Source organism: Rhamphochromis longiceps, linkage group LG16, assembly GCF_057381845.1.
Source record: "Rhamphochromis longiceps isolate RC_006_pf linkage group LG16, R_longiceps_female_GT1.1, whole genome shotgun sequence".
NCBI lineage: Eukaryota > Metazoa > Chordata > Actinopteri > Cichliformes > Cichlidae > Rhamphochromis > Rhamphochromis longiceps.
The window spans coordinates 33662489-33682635 of NC_140572.1; the positions used below are offsets into that span (position 1 = coordinate 33662489).

Genomic DNA, 20147 nt, shown 5'->3' on the forward strand with positions numbered 1-20147 from the left:
GTTTGTGATTGGAAAGCCGAGTCTCTGCTCATGTCTCTCCATGTGGAGAACTCCTCGGACGGGCCTCGCATGGCCTCCTGGGAAGTGGAGTCTAAGATGTACTAAACTCGCTGCACTCGCTGCCCTCTCAGGACTACAGTTCCCGTGGAAACACTGGAAGGGGCGGAGCTTCGGGAGCTCTTGAGATGAGATTCATTCACGTATTTTAGCGGAGGGTTTGACTGATCTGACAGCAGCTATGACTGAGGGAACGTGAGTTTTTGGCTTCTTTCATTTAACAACTATGAGATTTTAATTTCAGTGAGAATTTTACCTGAATAAATAGGACGATAATAATAAATAAATCATTCATAGTGCACGTTTTTGTCGTAACTCTAAGAAATGTTTAAGAAAATATTAGTGAAATGTACTTGTTAATGAGCTCAGGAATTATAAAGACTTTTTAGAAAGCTAAAATTTGGGGATGGGATGCGAGAGGTCGGAGCCAGGTCTTACCTGCTCATGAAACAGGTTGACAGTCAAGTGTTTAATAACCTTTGAGCATTTGAAAATGGGGTCTGTATGTAAAATTGCTCTAATTTATAAAAATGAAACAATATTTTGTTAAATCTCTTGAAATCAAGCTGGAAGTCTGCACTTCAGTCACATCTGTAAAAGGCAATCTACAGAAGTGTTTCCTTCTTCAAATACTCTTTCTGCCAGGCACCTGCGGAGGCGAGGGGGGCCGTATAAGACGGAGCCAGCCACAGACCTAAGCCGCTGGAGGCTGACCAATGTGGAGGGCCGGCAGACGTGGCGGTACCTGGAAGATCAGGAGACCGCAGACAGAGAGCAGAGCATGCTGGAGGCCCATTCACTCGGCTTGGACACGGTGGGCTCCTCTCAGTTGTTTCCCATCTTTTACAGCTTTTGAGTTGACTGTTTGGCTCTTACTGGAAACTGGATTTCTCAGAGCGACACAGTAAACTTGAGTATCTTTAAACTTTGTGGATGACCACGGTGGGTAGTAAGATCACTGATTCTCTCCACAGAGTAAGTTCGTGTCCGACTCTCCAGCCGCCCACACTGCTGTGGACGCCGCAGTGAAAGGCATGCACTTCTACAGTCAATTGCAGGCCGAGGACGGTCACTGGGCAGGAGACTATGGAGGGCCTCTCTTCCTGTTGCCAGGTGAGTCTAGTCATCCTCCTTATCCTGATGTCTGTAGTGACCGTGCAAAATAAAGTGAAGTTTCTCATTGCATCATTGGAGATGTTCCCTGTAAAGCACTGCCTTTACAGGGAACAGAGTCTTGTCTTCAACCTCCAGTTGTGAATGTAATGGTAGAAAAATAAAGGTGCAAATTCAGTACACATTAATGTATTTATGGCAGACTAACTGTGAAACCCAGGAAGGTTTGAACCCACCATTTATTTATTTTTGTGTGTGTGTGTGTGTGTGTGTGTGTGTGTGTGTGTGTGTGTGTGTGTGTGTGTGTGAGGCAACAGTTTTAACCTTTGCACCATCAGTGACGGTGATGCAGAATGAATCAGCAGGAGTACTGACAGGGACTAGAAAGAGAGAGCATCACTTGTATTGGTTTCTCTCCATTGACTCCCTCTTATATTCAGAATTTAGTTTAAAATCCTGCTCCTTACATACAAGGCCCTGAACAGTCAGGACCCATCTTATCTTAAAAACCTCATAGCTCTCAGACTGCAGGCTCACTTGTGGTTCCTGGGATGTTAAGAGTAGAATGGGAGGCAGAGCCTTCAGCTTTCAGGCCCCTCTTCTGTGGATTCAGGAGACAGACAGCCACTCTGCTTTTCAGATTTAAGATTAGGCTTAAACTTTCCTTTATGATAAAGCTTATGCTTCAGGCTGGATCAGCTAACCCTGAATCCATCCTTAGTTACGCTGCAATAGTCCCAAGCTGCTGGGGGATTCCTATATGCACTGAGTGTTTCTTCTTCACCTCTTTATGCACCACTATAACACTGAATCTTTAGCAATTATTAACGCTGGCTCTCTGTGCCATAGTTTGTCTTTTGTCCATCTCCCTCCTCGTTCACACAGATAACTGTCCCTCCCTGAGACTGGTTCTGCAGGTTACCTGTTCAAATGGAGTTTGTCCTTTGTTTTGATTGTTGGTGTTTTCTCTGTATTAGGGTCTTCAATTTAAAATATAAAACTGCTTGAGGTGGCTGTTGTTGTGAATTGATGCTATATAAATAAAACAGGGTGTGAGGGATTTCATGTCTCTGTTCGGGTGCTTCCACAGGTCTCCTGATCACCTGCCATGTCGCTAAGATTTCTCTGCCTGAGGCTTGGAAGAAGGAGATGGTGAGGTACCTGCGCTCAGTCCAGCTCCCTGATGGAGGCTGGGGTCTGTAAGTCAACAGGGTTTTTTTTTTTTAATATTCTTTTAATGTTCATATCACCATACCAACCTTATCACTCATGTGGAACCGATATCAGTAATAACTTGGATTCCAACCTGTTATTACATCAAAACTCTTACCAGATTTAAATAAGAACCAAATACAGAGACAAACAAACAAATAAGAAGCACTGAGACACAAAGACTAACACAAAACACGATGGCAGGAGAAGTAGAAAGACATCAAACACATTTAACAGCACATATAACAGAGAGGCAAGTTTAGTGCTGCTAAACTGCTCTAAAATGATCCCAGGACAGCACGTTTCCAAAGTCAACTTCTCAAGCGCTGATCACAGCAGCAGTGAGCATGTGTGTGTCACTTCTGCAGACATGTTGAAGACAAGTCCACCGTCTTTGGCACAGCGCTGAGTTACACCTCACTTCGGATCCTGGGAGTGGATCCCGATGATCCAGACATGGTTCGTGCCAGGAACAACCTGCACAGCAAAGGTCTGTCATGTTCAGTGTGCGTTTTTCTCCATGGTGTCATGTTTTCAGCTGCAGTGTACCATAGCGCTCTGTGTTTATCTGGTACAGGTGGAGCAGTTGGGATTCCCTCGTGGGGTAAATTCTGGTTGGCCATTTTGAACGTCTACAGCTGGGAGGGAATGAACACGCTCCTGCCTGAGATGTGGTGAGTGGGAGATGATTTCCAGACTCGTGTGCAGCTCTGTGGCCTCTCACAGGTGTGTTACATGAAACAAGAGTTTAACCCTCTGCGGCGTTGTTGGTCATGACTCTGACCCTAAGTAGAATGGAAGTCAGACTGATCATTTTCCCTCAAATATAAATGTTCCAGGATTCCTGACGTGTTTCTGTCTCTTCCAGGCTCTTCCCCACCTGGATGCCGGCCCACCCCTCCACCCTGTGGTGTCACTGTCGGCAGGTCTACCTCCCGATGAGTTACTGTTATGCCGTCAGACTGGCCGCAGACGAAGATCCCCTGGTTCTCAGCCTCAGACAGGTGTGGAGTCCACCGTGTTCCACATGGGGGCGCCATGCTCCAACACAGTACGGCCAAACGTATTCAGTGTTGTGCTTTGCATCCCAGCTGTGGCTTACCTGGTGATGTCATGTGGACATGACATCCTCTTAAAGTTTAGCACAAAAACATTCCTGCTGTTACTGTAATTAAACCTGATCCTCTTTGCCATTAATGATAATTAAAATAATGATAATATTAGTAAATATATCAGCGTTAGTAAAAATAGAGAATGACTGTGAGCATCTGTGGAGTTACCTGCTGTACAGGTAGGCCTGTGTTTTAAAAGGTTTTCTAGGTTGATTCAATTAATCCTCAGACAGTCAGAAATATTATAATTCTGATCATTTATCAGTACTGATACATATGAGACTTCATCAGAATTGTGAACATCACAGCAGATGCCTTTGTGTGAAAGTAACTGAGAATAAAACAGAAAAACATGAAGGAGATTTTTCTGGCCTGGCTTTTTATAGCAGATAACCTTAAAAAATATTCTGCAATATTCTGTAATTTTGCATAATTTTAAAAAGTTTTAATTTCTTCAGTATTGAACAGCAGAAATTAGGCTTTCTTGTCCGAGGTCCTTTAAGTGAAAAAAAGAAAAAGACAGTGCTGTAAACAACGGTAGACTGTTGGGTAATAAGCGAATGAATAATGCAGAAAACAGAGATTTGAGACGGGAAACTGTTCTTGAAGTAAAGAGAGAGAGAGAGAGAGAGAGAGAGCTGTGCAGGAAGTGTGATTTTTTTTATTGTGGTGGAAGCAAACCAGCAAAACTCAGAGGGAATTCATGACGATGTTTATCAAATGTGAAGCGCAGTTTGATGCTTCTTTTGCTGCTGGCTCGGTGAATTTTGGTTGGAGAGAGACAAAGCCTGCAGCTCAGAATCAGCGCAAAAAGACATAAAAACAGAGCAGACCAGACGCATCAGAATCGCTGAGCTCCGACGGCGTGTCCGTCTACGGGCCGTCGGGTGAGAAAGCCGAGAAAGACAAAGCTGATTCTGATGCGTCGGGTCCGCTCCGTGTTTACGTCTTTGTGTGGAATCCGTGTACCTGCTCTCATTTGCTGTTTGGTGGTTGTTGAAATAGTTTTGTGAGCTTTAATCTGAGAATTTGGCGTTTCTGGCAAAACACAGTTATATTTAAAAGTCAATTCAGGATTTAATGAGTCGATATCGCTTTATTCAAGCTACTCACCTCCCTCTTCCACCTGCACTTTCAACTGGACCACGGCCGATCAGAGAGGTCCCGCCCCTGACTGTCTCTGATTGGTTTAGTCCACGATAGGGGCATAACGTGTGTCTGTTGTTGACCACACGAGATTTTTTTTTGTTACCCAAACAGTTGGTCGCACTGGTGTGACCAAAGATTTATTTATTTATTTATTTTTAGTCGCATCACTGAAAAATTTGGTTGCATTTGCGACCAAATTGGTCGCACTCTAGAGCCCTGCCTCTCAGTCCTTCTTTCCTTTTCTTATTTTAGTTTCGCTCTCGCTTTTTATGTTTGTTTTCTTCCTTTTTTTTTTATATCTACCTGTCTGTCTGTCTCTTCCTTGTTCTTATTTTTTAGGCTGAGGTTGGAGTCTAGGAGAATTATGTGAATAGAGTGTGTTCCTGTGCCTGTGTTTTGCCTTTAATTGTTCTCTTCCTCTGTAGTCTGTATGTATATCAATAACATGGGCCTTGTTCTTTGTGCTATAGGAGCTTTACGTGCAGGACTATGCTTTTATAAACTGGCCGGCGCAGAGGAACAACGTGGCAGCATGTGACATGTACACACCTCACAGCACACTCCTCACAGTCGCTTACAGTAAGTCTGACCTGTGAATACCTGCCTCCAGAGCTGCACATTTAAAACAGTTGGGTTGTAATGACTGCTAAGAAAAAATGGACTAACAGATGTTTTGCACAACAGCAAAGCTTTCAGCAGCAGATATGAAGGAAAGAGAAACTGCTGAGTCTGTGTTTCCACAGGCTCCGCTAATTTAGAGACTTATTCCTCATGGAGAACGAAAACAAGACAGAACATCTTCAACCGGTCTTTTACTCGCTAATGAGGGACGGCTTGGTCAGAACCAGGCTGTGGAGCTAAACGCTCCTCACCTGTCTCCAAACCAAGTCCTTCAAAGAGCAGCTCTCCTCACAGCTATTTATTGACAAACTGTTACAATACACATCACAACACAAGCACCTCCCACCGTAAAACCCCCCAATGGTTCTAAAAGACAAGGCACTATATGTATGTGTGTGCACGTGTATGCATGTCTTTGCATGTGCAAGAACGTGTGTGTGTGTCATGGGGGTGCGTTTGTGTGTCCTCCTGCTCACCAAAACGATCATAAAAGCAGGAAGCTTACAACACAAGAAACAGATCTTTCAGATAAGATGTGCCTAATAAAACCCACGTCAGCCTCCCCCAGCACCAAATTGGCTGGAGAAGTGGTCAGAGACAAAGGAATGTCTTTGATCACACAGTTTAAAACAATGTAGAGATGGTAAGAATAAAAATTACAACATTTAACAATTTACTTTAATAGAAAAGTTTTGTCTGGAGGGTGTTTTACACAGTGAGGATGGTAATAAGTGTTTTCAGTGGGTATTCCCCTCCACTCTCTTCTCTAACCCTGTGACTTTGTTCCTTTTGGCCTGCAGTGGTGTTAAATGTATACGAAGCCCACCACAGTACCACGCTGAGAGGAAAAGCAGTCAAAGAGCTGTATGATCACATCGAGGCCGACGATCGCTACACGAAATGCATCAGCATTGGCCCGGTAACTAATACACAGATACTCGAAGCAAAGAACACAGATTTGTGGAGTTTGAGTTTCTAGGTGCAAAATTTATTTAAATCATCTTATTTAGGCAAGGCAAGTTTATTTATATAGCACAATTCAACAACAAGGTGATTCAAAGTGCTTTACAGAGACATTAAAAACAAAAACAAATAAAAAGCATGATTTAAAATTGTTAAAAAACAAACAAACAAAAAAACAGTATATAAAATCAGAACAGTAGATAAAATCAGTACCGTAGTTAAAATGTAAGTTTGGAAATTTAAGCTTAAAAGTGTGGATTTGGTGCTTTATTCAAATGCAGCGGAGAACAGGTGAGTCTTCAACCTGGATTTAAATAAACTGAGTGTTTCAGCTGATCTGAGGCTTTCTGGGAGTTTGTCCCAGATATAAGGAGCATAAAAGCTGAATGCAGCTTCTCCGTGTCTGGTTCTTCTGACTCTGGGAACTGATAAAAGACCGGATCCAGATGACCTGAGGGATCTGGAAGGTTCATACTGGGTCAGGAGGACACTGATGTATTTTGGTCCTAAACCATTCAGAGGTTTATAGACCAGCATCAGAACTTTAAAGTCTATCCTCTGACGGACAGGCAGCCAGTGTAAGGACCTCAGAGCTGGACTGATGTGGTCCACTTTTTTGGTCTTAGTGAGGACTCGAGCAGTTCTGAATGAGCTGTAGATGTCTGACTTATTTTTTTAGGTAGACCTGTAAAGATGCTGTTACAGTAATCAAGCCTACTAAAGATGAATGCATGGACTAGTTTTTCCAGGTCCTGTTGAGACATCAGATCTTTTATCCTTGAAATATTCTTGAGGTGATAGTAAGCTGACTTTGTTATTGTCTTAATGTGTTTTTCTAAGTTTAGGTCTGCATCCATCACTACACCCAAATTTCTCTCCTGGTTTCTGATTTTTAGGTGTATAGATTGAAGTTCTCTGGTGACCTGTAATCGTTTTTCTTTGGCGCCAAAGACTATTACTTAAGTTTTGTTTTTGTTTAGCTGGAGAAAATTGTTACACAACCAGTCATTAATTTCCTCAATGCATTTACCAAGAGCCTGTACAGGGCCTTGGTCTCCTGGTAACATTGTGATATATATTTGTATGTCATCTGCATAGCTATGATAGTTTATTTTGTTGTTCTTTATAATCTGTGCCAGTGGGAGCATGTAAATGTTAAACAGAAGGGGTCCCAAGATGGAACCTTGGGGAACTCCACATGTGATACTTGTCTGCTCAGATGTGAAGTTACCTATTGATACAAAGTATTTCCTGTTTTCTAAGTATGTTTTGAACCAACAGTGTAAAATAAAAAGAGCAACGTGCAGTTAGATATCTGCTGATGGTTCTCCTCAGATCTCCAAGACTATCAACATGCTGGTTCGCTGGTATGTCGATGGTCCCTCCTCTGCAGCCTTTCAGGAGCACGTGTCCAGGATCCCGGACTACCTCTGGTCAGTCAGCCGATCTTGAACAGTTCAGTAATAAAACAAACCAAACTCCAGCTTCAAGAACAACTTCAACTATGCAACATACAGAAAAAAATCATTTACAAAAGGTGTAAAACTGATAAACTTACTGTAAGTTCTCTGTGTACCAGGTTGGGACTGGATGGAATGAAAATGCAGGTGAGAATTTGTTCTGTCTTTGTTTTACCTCTTTAACATTTGAAGGTGTGTTTCTGAGGATCTCTGCACCTCCAGCTTGCAAAAGAAGAAAGAAGAAACTCTTTACTGAGCCTTTATTAAATCCATATTATTCTCACAGCAGAAAGATGTCATTAAGTGTGAGATATAGAGGAGAATGGTGCATCACCGATGTAGAAAGAAGAATCCATAGAATCAGTTTTGCCGACAGCTAAAGTTCAGGTGGTGCATTAATCCAAAGAATAGCCCAAAATCTACTTGAATACATAAATTTATTGCCTTCTAAACACATTGTTTTAGTTTACTTGTTTGTTTCTTGCTTTGGGATTAATCCAATCTCTTTTCTGACACAGGGGACGAATGGATCTCAGCTCTGGGACACCTGCTTTGCTGTGCAGGCTTACCTCGAGGTAAGACAAAGATGACCTCTAATGCTTACAGTAATTTCAACCAAAGCACATTCATGCTCATATGTAAAACCCCTCCAACAGCCCTCCATCTGTATTTGACAAGACTGCTTAAAGAAGTTCTGCCATTAATTAATGCTTCAATCTTAAATATGAGCAGCCTATCTCTAATAATTAGCTCTGTTCCACAGGCCTTCAAGCTGGCAGTAGTTAAATCATTACTTAATCATCCATCCCTTGACTGAGCTGTCTTCGCTAATTATAGGCCAATCTCCAACCTTAATTTCATATGGAATTCAAATCCTTGAATTGTCAAACAGCTAACAGATCATCTGCAGAGGAATGGCTTATTTGAAGTTTCACTCAGGTTTCAGAGCTCATCACAGCACAGAAACAGCTTTAGTGAAGGTTACAAATGATCTTCTTATGGCCTCTGACAGTGGACTCATCTCTGTTCTTGTCCTGTTAGACCTCAGTGCAGCATTCGATACTGTTGACCATAATATCCTATTATAGCGATTAGAACATACTGTAGGTATTACAGGTACTGCACTGCAGTGGTTTTTATCATATCTAACTACTAGACTCCAATTTGTTAATGTAAATGGAGAGTCCTCTTCACACACTAAGGTTAGTTATGGAGTTCCACAGGGTTCAGTGCTAGGACCAATTCTGTTTACATTATACATGCTTCCCTTAGGCAGCATCATTAGAAGGCACAGCATACATTTTCACTGCTATGCAGATGACACCCAGCTCTATCTATCCATGAAAACAGAAAACAGACAGCAATGTCTTAAAGATATAACCTGGATGACCTGGATAAGTTTTTGCTTCTAAATTTAGGTAAAATGCACGTTATTGTACTCAGACACAGCTGTGTACCCAGAATTGGGCCCTGAGAAACTCCACATATGAAATCAGTGAGTAAAATTTGATGAGAGTCGAACTAGTCAAACACTGAGCCAACACATAGTCCTAAACGGGACGTCACAATCAACTTTGTCAATAAATATTATCTGGTAACAGAAATGTTACCTGTGTAATTTAGTCCGAGATCAAGACGACCTTGACGAGCTGTTTTAGTGCTGTGTTTGACATAAAAACACATCAGGAAAACTACTTTTGTGTGTTGCAGTTTTGTTTTGTTTTTTTCAGGCAGGAGCTCAGGACGACCCAAAACTAGCTGAATGCCTTCGAGACGCCCATCAGTTTCTCACTATCACACAGGTACAGCAAGGAGATGCACTTTATCCACCGAATGGCTTTGATAATGAAAACAAATTTTTTTGTGTTCTTTGCATATTTATGTGGTGTCTGAATAATCTGAAAAACTAGCTTCTGATTGGGATAATTCACCTAAACATTAAAGTTGGAAACCAGAAAGTAGTACACATTGTTTTAGTAGTATATTTTAGTTTTTCTTCCAGAAATCAAAGAATCCTGAATTATAATCTATGGGTGAATTCCCTAACAGCAATGATGATGATAGAAGTAATACCTTTTAGTGAAAAATGTTTTTTTTAAACTTTATTTGGAGAAACGTTTGCAGATACTTAAGTGATTTTAATCCGATTTGACTGGTGATTTAAACATGCAGTTTCTGTGTCCTGATGACCATTGAAATGTAATTGTATGTTTTAAGATAACGGGCCAAATACATGCTGCATGAGCTTCTAAGATGGCCCCAAGTTTCAAGACTTCATCATTTTATTTTGACACTTTAAAAAATGTTTATTTTAAATGGCTGACCAGTTTTTCGCTCTTACAGATCCCGGAGAATCCTCCTCAATATCAGAAGTACTACAGACAGATGAATAAGGTACAGATATTATCACCCTGCAGTCGCTTTTAACCAGTTTATTTATCATTGTTAAATAAATCACTCGAATGTGCTTTGACGAAACATAAACCGTCTTAAATTTAGCTTATGTGTATAAGTAAAGCATGCACTGCATTTCTTTCAGGGAGGTTTCCCCTTCAGTACCCGTGACTGTGGTTGGATTGTGGCCGACTGCACTGCAGAAGGCCTGAAGTCACTGATGCTGCTGCAGGAGCTCCGCCCCTCCATCAGGCAGCCCGTCCCCTCTGAGCGTCTGTGTGATGCCGTCAACGTGGTGAGTACAAAAAAGGAGGACTTAGTCAGTAAGCCTTTTTTTTTTTTTTTTTTTTTGTTTACAGTTCATACTCTCCACATCCTGTTTGTGTTTTATGCCCCACACATCCCAGAGATCTGCAGGTCTGCTGCAGCAGGCTTCTGCTCGTATTTTAAATGAACCAAATAAATACTCAGCTCTTAAACTTGACTGTAATTTCTAATTGATTTTCTAGGTTTAACACTCTAATATTACCTTATGTTGCACATTTGACCTCTAATGCCTATCGTATTTTATGTACAGCACTAACTGAAATAAACGTTGTTGAAATAAATGTGGAGTGTTGAGAAAAATTGAGAATATCTAAGGCTTCCTGTGAAATCTTGCTGCCATTTCATTTTAAACGCAATTGGAGTGCAAACTGAACTGAAGACCCCGCCCCTCGTCATCCTCTTCTTCATCTTTTCACCATGTTTCTGTTTTTGTAGCTGCTGAGCATGAAAAACACAGATGGTGGATTTGCCACATATGAAACTAAGAGAGGAGGGAGACTCCTGGAGCTGCTCAACCCCTCTGAGGTTTTCGGTGAGTGTGTTGCCAACATCTTACTGAAAAAAATGTCTCTGTCTAAAAGAAACTTTGATTTCAAAGAGTCATGTGAGGAGGAGTTCCCAGCAGTTGCTGGGAATGTCTGAGTCCCTTAAACTGTAAATATGTAGATATGAAAAAGGGAGGCAATAAATATAAACATGACATTTGGAGAGTGGAAACCTTTGTTTCCATTGCGTACTGAAAATGTGGCAATGACCTTTCCAGTAGCAAAGGGCAGAAAGTCAAAGACTGCCTTATTTTCCATTGAAAATGAGGATGCAGAACATGTTGTGAAATGTTTGTTTTTCACTGTTATTTTGTGCCTTGTCTGTCTTTTTCTTTTATCTCTTACGTTCATACACAAACAGGCGACATCATGATTGATTACACATATGTGGAGTGCACCTCAGCAGTTATGCAGGCTCTGAGGCATTTCCAGAAGGTCTACCCTGATCACCGTGCCGAAGAGATAAGGTATAAACACGTTGTTTAGAGGTATGCTATCTCCTAAAACTGTTTTCACACATGCACTGCAATCCTGAACCCTTGTGTACATGACTCGACAGACGGGTAGGTGACAGCAAAGGCTGGACATTAGCTACACTTACTGCCATCTTTTCTGCTCCCTCTCATAAACCCATTGGAGCAAATGTGTCCACAGTGTGAGATTCTTCTGTAATTGTCCAAAGTATTAGCAGGGCTTAAACTAAAGCTGACCTAATAAAATGAGTATAAAACCAAACTGTCTTTTTCTGAAAATATCTTGAGCATATGTGTTTTCTCAGTTGTCGCTTAAGTTCAGGAGGATCCTCTGAGTTTGCTGTGTCTTCTTCAGGTCGACTCTGAGAGAGGGGCTGGAGTACTGCAGGAAAGTTCAGAGACCTGATGGATCTTGGGAAGGGTGAGGCCAAAATTAGAGATTTATTACTGGATCTCCTTGGTAGATTTTATATATGAGAGCACCCAAATCCAGAACATTAGAGACAAATTTGTAAAAAACACAAACAAAAAAACGAAATAATAACATAGACATGAAGTTTGTCAGGTTTAGTAAAATCAGCTAAGCTCAAGTCATTTATGTGGTTCTTCAAAACCACAAAGGAATTAGATCACCTGAGATTTATTTATTCGGTGTAACCGTGCATTGAACTGAGAAATTACACTTTGGAAGAGAAAAAGTTTCAGTGCTATTGTTACAGAAAAAATTAAAAACACATCAAGTAATGACCAAGTACACTGAAAGACAACAATTTTATTTAAACAGCGCCAAATCACAACAATACCTCAAGGTGCTTTATATTGTAAGGTAGACCCTGCAATAATACATACAGAGAAAAACCCTACAATCGTATGAACCCCTATGAGAAAGCACTTTGGCGACAGTAGGAAGGAAGAACTCCCTTTTAACAGGAAGAAACCTCTGGCAGAACCAGGCTTAAGGAGGGGCGTGCATCTACAGTGACCAGTTGAGGTGAGAGAAGGAAGACAGGATAAAAGACATGCTGTGGAAAAGAGCCAGAGATTAATAGCAAGTATGATTCAATGTAGAGAGGTCTACTAACACATATTGAGTAAGGCAACTGAAGAAGAAACATTCATTGCATCATGGGAATCCCCCAGCAGCCTACACCTATTGCAGCATAACCAACGGAGGATTCAGGGTCACCTGATCCAGCCCTAACTATATGATTTAGCAAAAAAGGAAACCTTTAAGCCTAATCTTAGAAGTAGAGATGGTGCATGTCTCCCGAATCCAAACTGGAAGCTGGTTCCATAGAAAAGGGGCCTAAAATGTTACTAATGTAACTCTTTATTCTCCTGGACAGACGGATGCCACAGACTTTCCTAATATTCCTAAGACAAGATGATGAACAACTAACATGAATCAGTAGCATGCAGGTGCAAGTGCATTAAAGTGCATTTGTAAAAAATGCAGCAGGCTAATCCTTATTGAAATGTGAAAGAAAAACTATTACACCAACTTTCAAAGCTGATCAGGTGACAGAACGGTGCAGCTAATGCTTGTGAACAACAGGTGAAACCGATGAGTAGAACATGAAGTTAAAACAGACAAAGGCAGGAAGTAAAATGATATAAAGGTGTGCAAGGAAAGCCCCAACTATACTGTGAAGATGACTTTTACATTCCTGTCTCATTGCTTAGTTCCTGGGGAGTCTGCTTCACGTATGGGATGTGGTTTGGCCTGGAAGCTTTTGCTTGCATGGGTCACGTGTACGAGAATGGGTAAGATGTAATCACTGACTTTTATACACATTCTCCTACGTTTAAACCGCCCATTGTTCTCCAAAACTTGCTGAACAGCAATGACCTTCTGTGACCTCTAGCCTACATATTTCTTTTTGTATCACATTCTTTGTGAGCAGACATGTGTGCGAAGAGGTGCAGAAAGCCTGTCAGTTCCTGCTGGACCGGCAGATGCCAGAGGGAGGGTGGGGGGAGGACTTTGAGTCATGTGAGCAGCGTCGCTACATCCAGAGTGGCTCCGCTCAGATACACAACACCTGCTGGGCTCTGTTAGGGCTGATGGCTGTCAGGTAACAAAGAGCAACTCACCTTTGGGCTACTGACCAATCAGAAAGAGTCAGAATAAAGATGTGATGTGAGCATTGTGTTAATCGGGTTGTTTAGTTTATGTAATGCATGTTGTGTGTCTGCATAACCAGGCATCCTGACAGGAAGTCCATTGAGAGGGGAGTACAGATGCTGATTGACAAGCAGTTGCCCAACGGAGACTGGCCACAGGTGACTCTCTGCCTTTAAAGGGACAGCGCACCCTAAAAATCAAACACAAATGTCTTCACTCTGTAAAGAGACTTAGCTGCTTAGTTTTTCAAAAGCATTGTTTTAGTGCTATTGGCCCAACACAGCGAGTGCCATCTATATGACGACGTTACTACAGCAGATATTTCCAAAACTGGACATGTGTCCCTTTAATCCCTGCATTGATGACCATGTGAAATACAACAGGATTGTTAATGTGTTGTTTTTCTTCTTCCTTTTCAGGAGAATATTGCAGGTGTGTTCAATAAAAGCTGTGCCATCAGCTACACCTCATACAGAAACGTCTTCCCGATCTGGACCCTCGGCCGCTTCTCACGACTTTATCCCACCAGTGGGCTGGCCGGGAAGGTCAAGCTCTGAACAGACTGCATGCCAAAAACATCAATGTCTCCAACAAAAAATAGAAAAACAACATTTACTGGAACACATAATCTCTGTTTTTAAGTCACACCTGAAATGACTCAATGAACATGCACCATTGATGTGTTTCAGCTGCGAACACGTTTCATTCTTTGAATTACTTCCTGTCCACACAGCCAGAGCTCCTCCTTAAAATCCTTTCTCAGTCTGATCTTAAACATTCATGTACACAAAACAGACTCCTGTCGATGTCGCCTTACATCCCCTTTTACTTGTAGTTTACTCTTTATTTGATCTTAATAATTAAAAAAGAAATACAGAGTTTGGCTTTGTCATCTCTTCCTGAAGTACACAAAACATATTGGCAGACGAGGGTGATGAGGAAGAAACAGTAGAGGAAAGACTCACAGAGATTTTTCATTAACAGGTTCTATGCAGTCAGGAGGGTTTCATGATCCCAGCAAAACTCAGTAACACAAAGCACTGCCACCATCACATCTCATGATGTTTTAACATTTATTTACGCTCACAGTCAACTGTTTTCTGCAACAATGCCTGCATCCCCTACTGCAGCACATAGCCGAGGTTATTGATACCAATCCTACCATTATGTTTTCTAGGCTGAAGTCCAGCAGCTTGTGTGGTAAAGAGTTAATTTATTAGAAGAACTGTGTGTCAAGTGTACAAAAAAAAAAAGCCTTGTGTTGTGGCTTGGTGGCTTAGTGGGAGTGTCACTTTTGGGGGAAAAAAAGTGCACTTGGAAACAAACATAACAAAGCTTCACAACTGGTTAATCCAGTGTGATCCATCTTGATATTTGTTCAGAGTCGGAGGCGTGACAACATGCTAAGAAAGCAGGTTTCACTGCATCTTCTTCAACTCTGTAAAAATATAATATCAGTGCCAAACGAGGTTTCAGGTTAACCTTTGTTTGTTACCTGAAAGGACGGACCAAGTGTATTTGGAGGTATTTATAACAATGGGCAAAATCCTCTAAAAGCCAAGTTGGTGAATTCAAAAATAATTTTTGTGTAATAATTAATCAGCTGAAAAAAGCCAAAGATAAAAACCCACTCTGATGATGGTTATCAACTTTATATATCAAGTTTCTGCCTCAGGATCTGTGCACGCTTCTTGGTGTATGCTCTGTGTTCCATTAGAGGTATTTAACACCTGTACTGATGTATTTTCTGATGATCTGAGTAGGTGGTGATTTCATACCTGCTGATCTCTAATCTGGAAACTAACCTGAAGCCCAAACCAGGTAACAGGAATTCAGCTTATCCAGGAAACGTCAGGGTAACCCCGGGCTTTATGTACAGAGGTGGTTCACTTCTTACCAGGCTCCTGAATCAATTCTCCTAAAATAGCATTACTGTTTCTGAAAGATGCTTCAGACCTCTGCGAGGAGATTAGGAGCGTCAAGTGTGTGTTTCTCTGATGGGCATAAAATATAAGATTTTTCGCTAAAATTTGAATCATTTTAGCATTTATATACGATCCTGAAACTGGACATCCAATCTGTGCCAACCTCCAACCTCTAATTTGCATGCTTGAATTCTGAAGTTTAAACATAATGTTTACTGTCAAACCCTTAAACAGCACCAAGTCTGCAGCTGAGAGAACATCCGGCTCCATTTTATCACCTCAGTGGTAAAATAATTAACTGGAATTAAAATGTTTATTTTAATGTGCAAATAATGAGATGAATAGTTTGCTTTACTCACCTGAGAATATTTAGCATTTCACTGTCATATTTTTATGGTCTTTCTACATTTTTAATTACCATTTCATCATCGTCATCTGACAATGTGTCTGACTGGAGATGGTGACACGCATAGGGATCATAATCATATGATCATGTCAACACATGGGAAAAACCTAAATTAACTTAGTGAGGTGATAACCACTTTAATTCCAACTGCCAATGTTAGGATTGAACTTATGAATGCAACACCTTTAAAACAGTATTGACTTGAGTATGTAGCCCTGCAAACGAAACAAACAACTATTATAAAAGATAAATTATAAAAAAACTTTCTCTGAAGTTCCTGTTTCTAAGGCTGTACAGATATGATATAACATATATAATCACACCTGTTTTGCATGAGAAAAATGCAGGAACAAACAGCCCTGTCAATCACACTGTTCACTCACAAAGTACTTAAGCATCAAATCGAAGTGCATTTGTGTGTTACTCTGACCCGTGTGCTCTTACATCAACATGTAATTCTGGTTTTGTCAGTATGTGCATGGTCAGTTGCAGACTATAACATTATATTTGACCTTTAAATAGGCGTTCAGCATACTTCAGGTTGAGGTGTGGCTTTACATATAAAAAGTGGCAGGTGACAGGTGAGTCAGTGGATCAAATTGCCAGCACGCAGTAAGTTCAACACTTAATCTCTGCTGATGATCGTAAATGTGTATGTTCAGATATAGTATGAATATGTTGTGTTTTATTTTCTAAACAGGTTTCACTGAACTTACAGTGTGTGAGGTTTAAAGTTTGGAAATGGCTGATAAGGGAAAAGGTAAATATCACAGCTCCCATCATTTGTCTTTTTTTTTTAATATTTCCTATATACCCCCAGAAAAGTCAGTCTATCTACCTCAAATTATAGGAGGACCATCTTCAAGGGGGCAAGGAAAAGGCTGTGGTGGACAAGGTGGTGGCAGTGACTTTAGCTGCAGTACTGGCCTTGGCGGAAAAGGTGGTGACAGCAGCCATGAGTTTGGCTGCACTATTAGCCTTGCCGATTGTGGATTTGGCAGAGAAGGTGTTGGTAGCGGTGGACAAGGTGTTGGCAGCGGTGGACAAGGTGTTGGCAGTGGTGGAAATAAAAAGAAATGTGAGCATGAGTATAAGCGCACACACAAGCACATCAGATGCCACAAGAAGGGAAGGATGGTTACGGGGTGAGACTGAATATTACTAATGTGCAGATTTGATCCAAAACAGGAAATATTCAGTATTCAGGTGCAAGTGAAGTGTGACATGTTTGTATAATACATCCTGAAAAAGATCACTGAAATACTGTTATTCATAAGATGTTTTCAAAAGGTTATTCAGCAGGTAGCAGGACAGCAAATGCACACTTTAAGCCAATTTTAAGGATATTTTGAGGTCAAAGGTGAAAAATAAACCCCTCATCCTAACCACTGAGCCAAAAAGAGTTAAAAAACTGAATTTAGAATCAGTGTGAGGAATTCACCAGGTATCATCTGTCTCTTCTCCAGGACTTCAGCAGCTCCTGCAGCAGTGACTCTGACTAGATGAAGATTTCTGGAGGGACCTGCATGGAAACATTAGTATCTAATCCTTTACTTAAAAATCGTTTGACAAATATAAGAAAAAATAAGTTAAATATAAATAATGTGTAAAACAGAAGGCTGATTCACATATTTAAAAAAGCTGCGCCTTAAAGCAAAGCCTGCTTCAGTGTCACTTTTGCTTTTAATTGGAACATAATTTTAAAAAAATAACTATATGTTTTAGAACTAAAGTCACCATAAAGACACCTGGAAAGTGTTTACTGAGATCATTTGTCAGAAGCAGGTATATTTTTGAAAATGTGCCAATAAAATTCTGAAATAATAAATATGTAAACTGATTAATCTTCTCTGGTCTGTGTCATTTTTTTGTGCCAAAGTCCTTCTACAGAGCCAAACTTTTTTTGGCCATGAAAAGAATACAGGTTTGAGACAGTTTTACATCAGCGCACCAGGAAACTATCTCTATGTTTTACATATAGTCTATGCAACAACACTGGACATAGCAATAATAACACATCACAAACACAAAGACCATGATTTATTAGTAGTGACACGGTAATTATTTGTTAAGTATTTTATGAAATCTGTGTGTATCGATGTGTCCATGCTATTTTTTAGTTTTATGGACATAAACCTGTTTACACAGTCACCAGTGTGGACTTTGCACCGTTATAGAGAAAAAAATACACAGGAAGTTGATGAGTAGTTTATAGTAATTACACTGTGGTGTGGCTTTCTTATGTTTTTATATTTTTGTATACATTGTCTATTTATCCATTCGCTTCCGCTTATCCTTTTTGAGGGTCGCGGAGCGGGTGGAGGCTGTCAGCTGTGGTACGGCGAAAGGCAGGGTATTTTGACCTGTTTAAAATCATTCAAATAAACTTTTTGTCTTATTCACAGTGAATCTTTCCTTTTAGTTAAACTATTCTCTCATATTAACAGGTAACGGGTGAGCAGAGCCATCATTGATGGTGATACAGAAGCCTGTAGCAGGAATACTGACGGGGGCTCCTGAATACTCAGTACCCATCTTATCTTAAAAACCTCATAGTACTGTATCATTCCATTAGAGCACTTCACCCTCAGACTATGGGCTTACTTGTGTGTAACTCATGACTCTAATAAGACAACCTAAAAGTATCGACTAGGTGCCAGGTTTGAGAGGATTAGAATCCGGTTGTTCAGTGATGACACGACGAATCCTACTTCCGGGCCTAAAGTATTCTGCGTTTAATATGGCTTTTGTGTACCACAAGAGGCCGCCATGTTCTAACACAGTACGACCAAACATATTCAGTGCTGTACTTTGCATCCCAGCTGTGGCTTACCTCACCTGGCTGTATGTGGACATGACATCATCTTAAAGTTCAGTAAAAAACCACTCACAGACAGTGAACCTCCTGTTGTTACTGTATTTAAACCTGATCATCTTTGCTCTTAATGACGATTTAACTAATAATGATAATGTTAGTAAATATATCAGCATTAGTAAAAATACAGAATAATTGTGATCAGGAGTTACTGCTGTACAGGTAGGCCTGTGTTTTAAAAGGTTTTCCAGGTTAACGACTGGTTTCCAGTTTATTCAACAGAGTCATCAGTGGTTAGAATGAGACTAAAGTTAAATTATACAAAATTCCTTCCCTATTCCTAACTTCCATAAATACTCAGCTCTTAAACTGGACTATAATTTTGAATAGTTTCTTACGTCGCTCTTTTTTGGTCAGAGGGCCCGGTGGCGCCAGTGTCCGGCAGCCTCGCCTCTGTCAGTGCGCCCCAGGGCAGCTGTGGCTACAATGTAGCTTGCCATCGCCAGTGTGTGAATGTGTGTGTGAATGGGTGAATGACTGAATGTAGTGTAAAGCGCTTTGGGGTCCTTAGGGACTGAGTAAAGCGCTATACAAATGCAGGCCATGCCATTGACCCTAATGCCTGTCATATTTTATGTATAGCACTTTGAAATAAACGTAATTGGAATAAACGTGGATCATTCTGAAAAATTGAGAATATCTAAGGCTTCTTGCTGCCTTTTCCAATTAAAAGCAATTAGAGTGCAAACTGAACTGAACACCCAGCCCCTCATCATCTTCTTCTTCATCCCTTCATCATTTTTCTGTTTTTATAGCTGCTGAGCATGAGAAACCCAGACACAGTGGATTTACCATATATAAAACTAAGAGAGGTGGATGCCTCCTGGAGCTGCTCAGCCCCTCTGTGGTGTGTTGGGTGAGTGTGTTGCAAACATCTTACTGAAAAAAAACATGTTCTTTGTGTAAAAACATTGATTTCAAAGGTTCATGTGAGGAGGAGTTCCTTGCTGCTGCTGGGAATGTCTGAGTGACTCAAGCTGTAAATACATGGATATGAAAAAGGGAGGCACTAAATATAAACATGACATTTGGAGAGTGAAACCTTTTTCCATTGCGTACTGAAATGTGGCAACAACCTTTCAAGTAGCAAAGGAAAAAGTCAAAGACCGCCTTATTTTCCATTGAAAATGAGGATGCAGAACATGTTGTGAAATGTTTGCTTTACACTGTTACTATGTGCCGTCTCTGTCTTTCTCTTTTATCTCTTACGTGAAGTGTTGTGCACATCACTTGACAGACAACCAGGTGACAGGAAACATAAGGCTGGACATTACATTAGCTACATTACAGGCTACATTAGCCATCTTTGCTGCCCTTTTAGCTCCCTCTCGTAAACCTAGTGCAGCAAATGTGTCCACAGTGTGAGATTCTTCTGTAATTGTCCAAAGTA

At 40.8% G+C, this 20147-nt stretch overlaps 1 protein-coding gene across 2 annotated transcripts; it reads left to right on the forward strand.

Annotated features, from left to right (window-relative positions):
* Positions 1–126: 126 nt before the first annotated feature.
* On the forward strand, positions 127–17726 carry lss (lanosterol synthase (2,3-oxidosqualene-lanosterol cyclase)). Of its 2 annotated transcripts, none has more exons than XM_085384891.1 (25): positions 127–252; positions 703–871; positions 1032–1170; positions 2261–2369; positions 2751–2872; positions 2960–3056; positions 3251–3386; positions 5114–5222; positions 6065–6183; positions 7563–7660; positions 7807–7834; positions 8206–8262; positions 9418–9489; positions 10031–10081; positions 10227–10376; positions 10844–10940; positions 11315–11420; positions 11782–11847; positions 13110–13190; positions 13331–13501; positions 13631–13709; positions 13971–16494; positions 16583–16642; positions 16733–16960; positions 17349–17726. In XM_085384891.1, exons 1-22 carry the CDS (start codon positions 239–241, stop codon positions 14106–14108), a joined length of 2208 nt encoding a protein of 735 aa, XP_085241017.1. In that variant the 5' UTR covers positions 127–238; the 3' UTR covers positions 14109–16494; positions 16583–16642; positions 16733–16960; positions 17349–17726. The 2 variants fall into 2 exon arrangements, with proteins under 2 accessions (XP_085241017.1, XP_085241018.1); XM_085384892.1 differs by having other exon boundaries at positions 13971–16463.
* The last annotated feature ends 2421 nt before the right edge of the window (positions 17727–20147 follow it).

Coding starts and splice junctions, on each gene's coding strand:
- lss (XM_085384891.1), top strand. Junction 8,263..9,417: donor CTGTGCAGGCTTACCTCGAG/GTAAGACAAAGA, acceptor TGTTTTTTTCAG/GCAGGAGCTCAGGACGACCC. Junction 10,941..11,314: donor CAACCCCTCTGAGGTTTTCG/GTGAGTGTGTTG, acceptor ATACACAAACAG/GCGACATCATGATTGATTAC.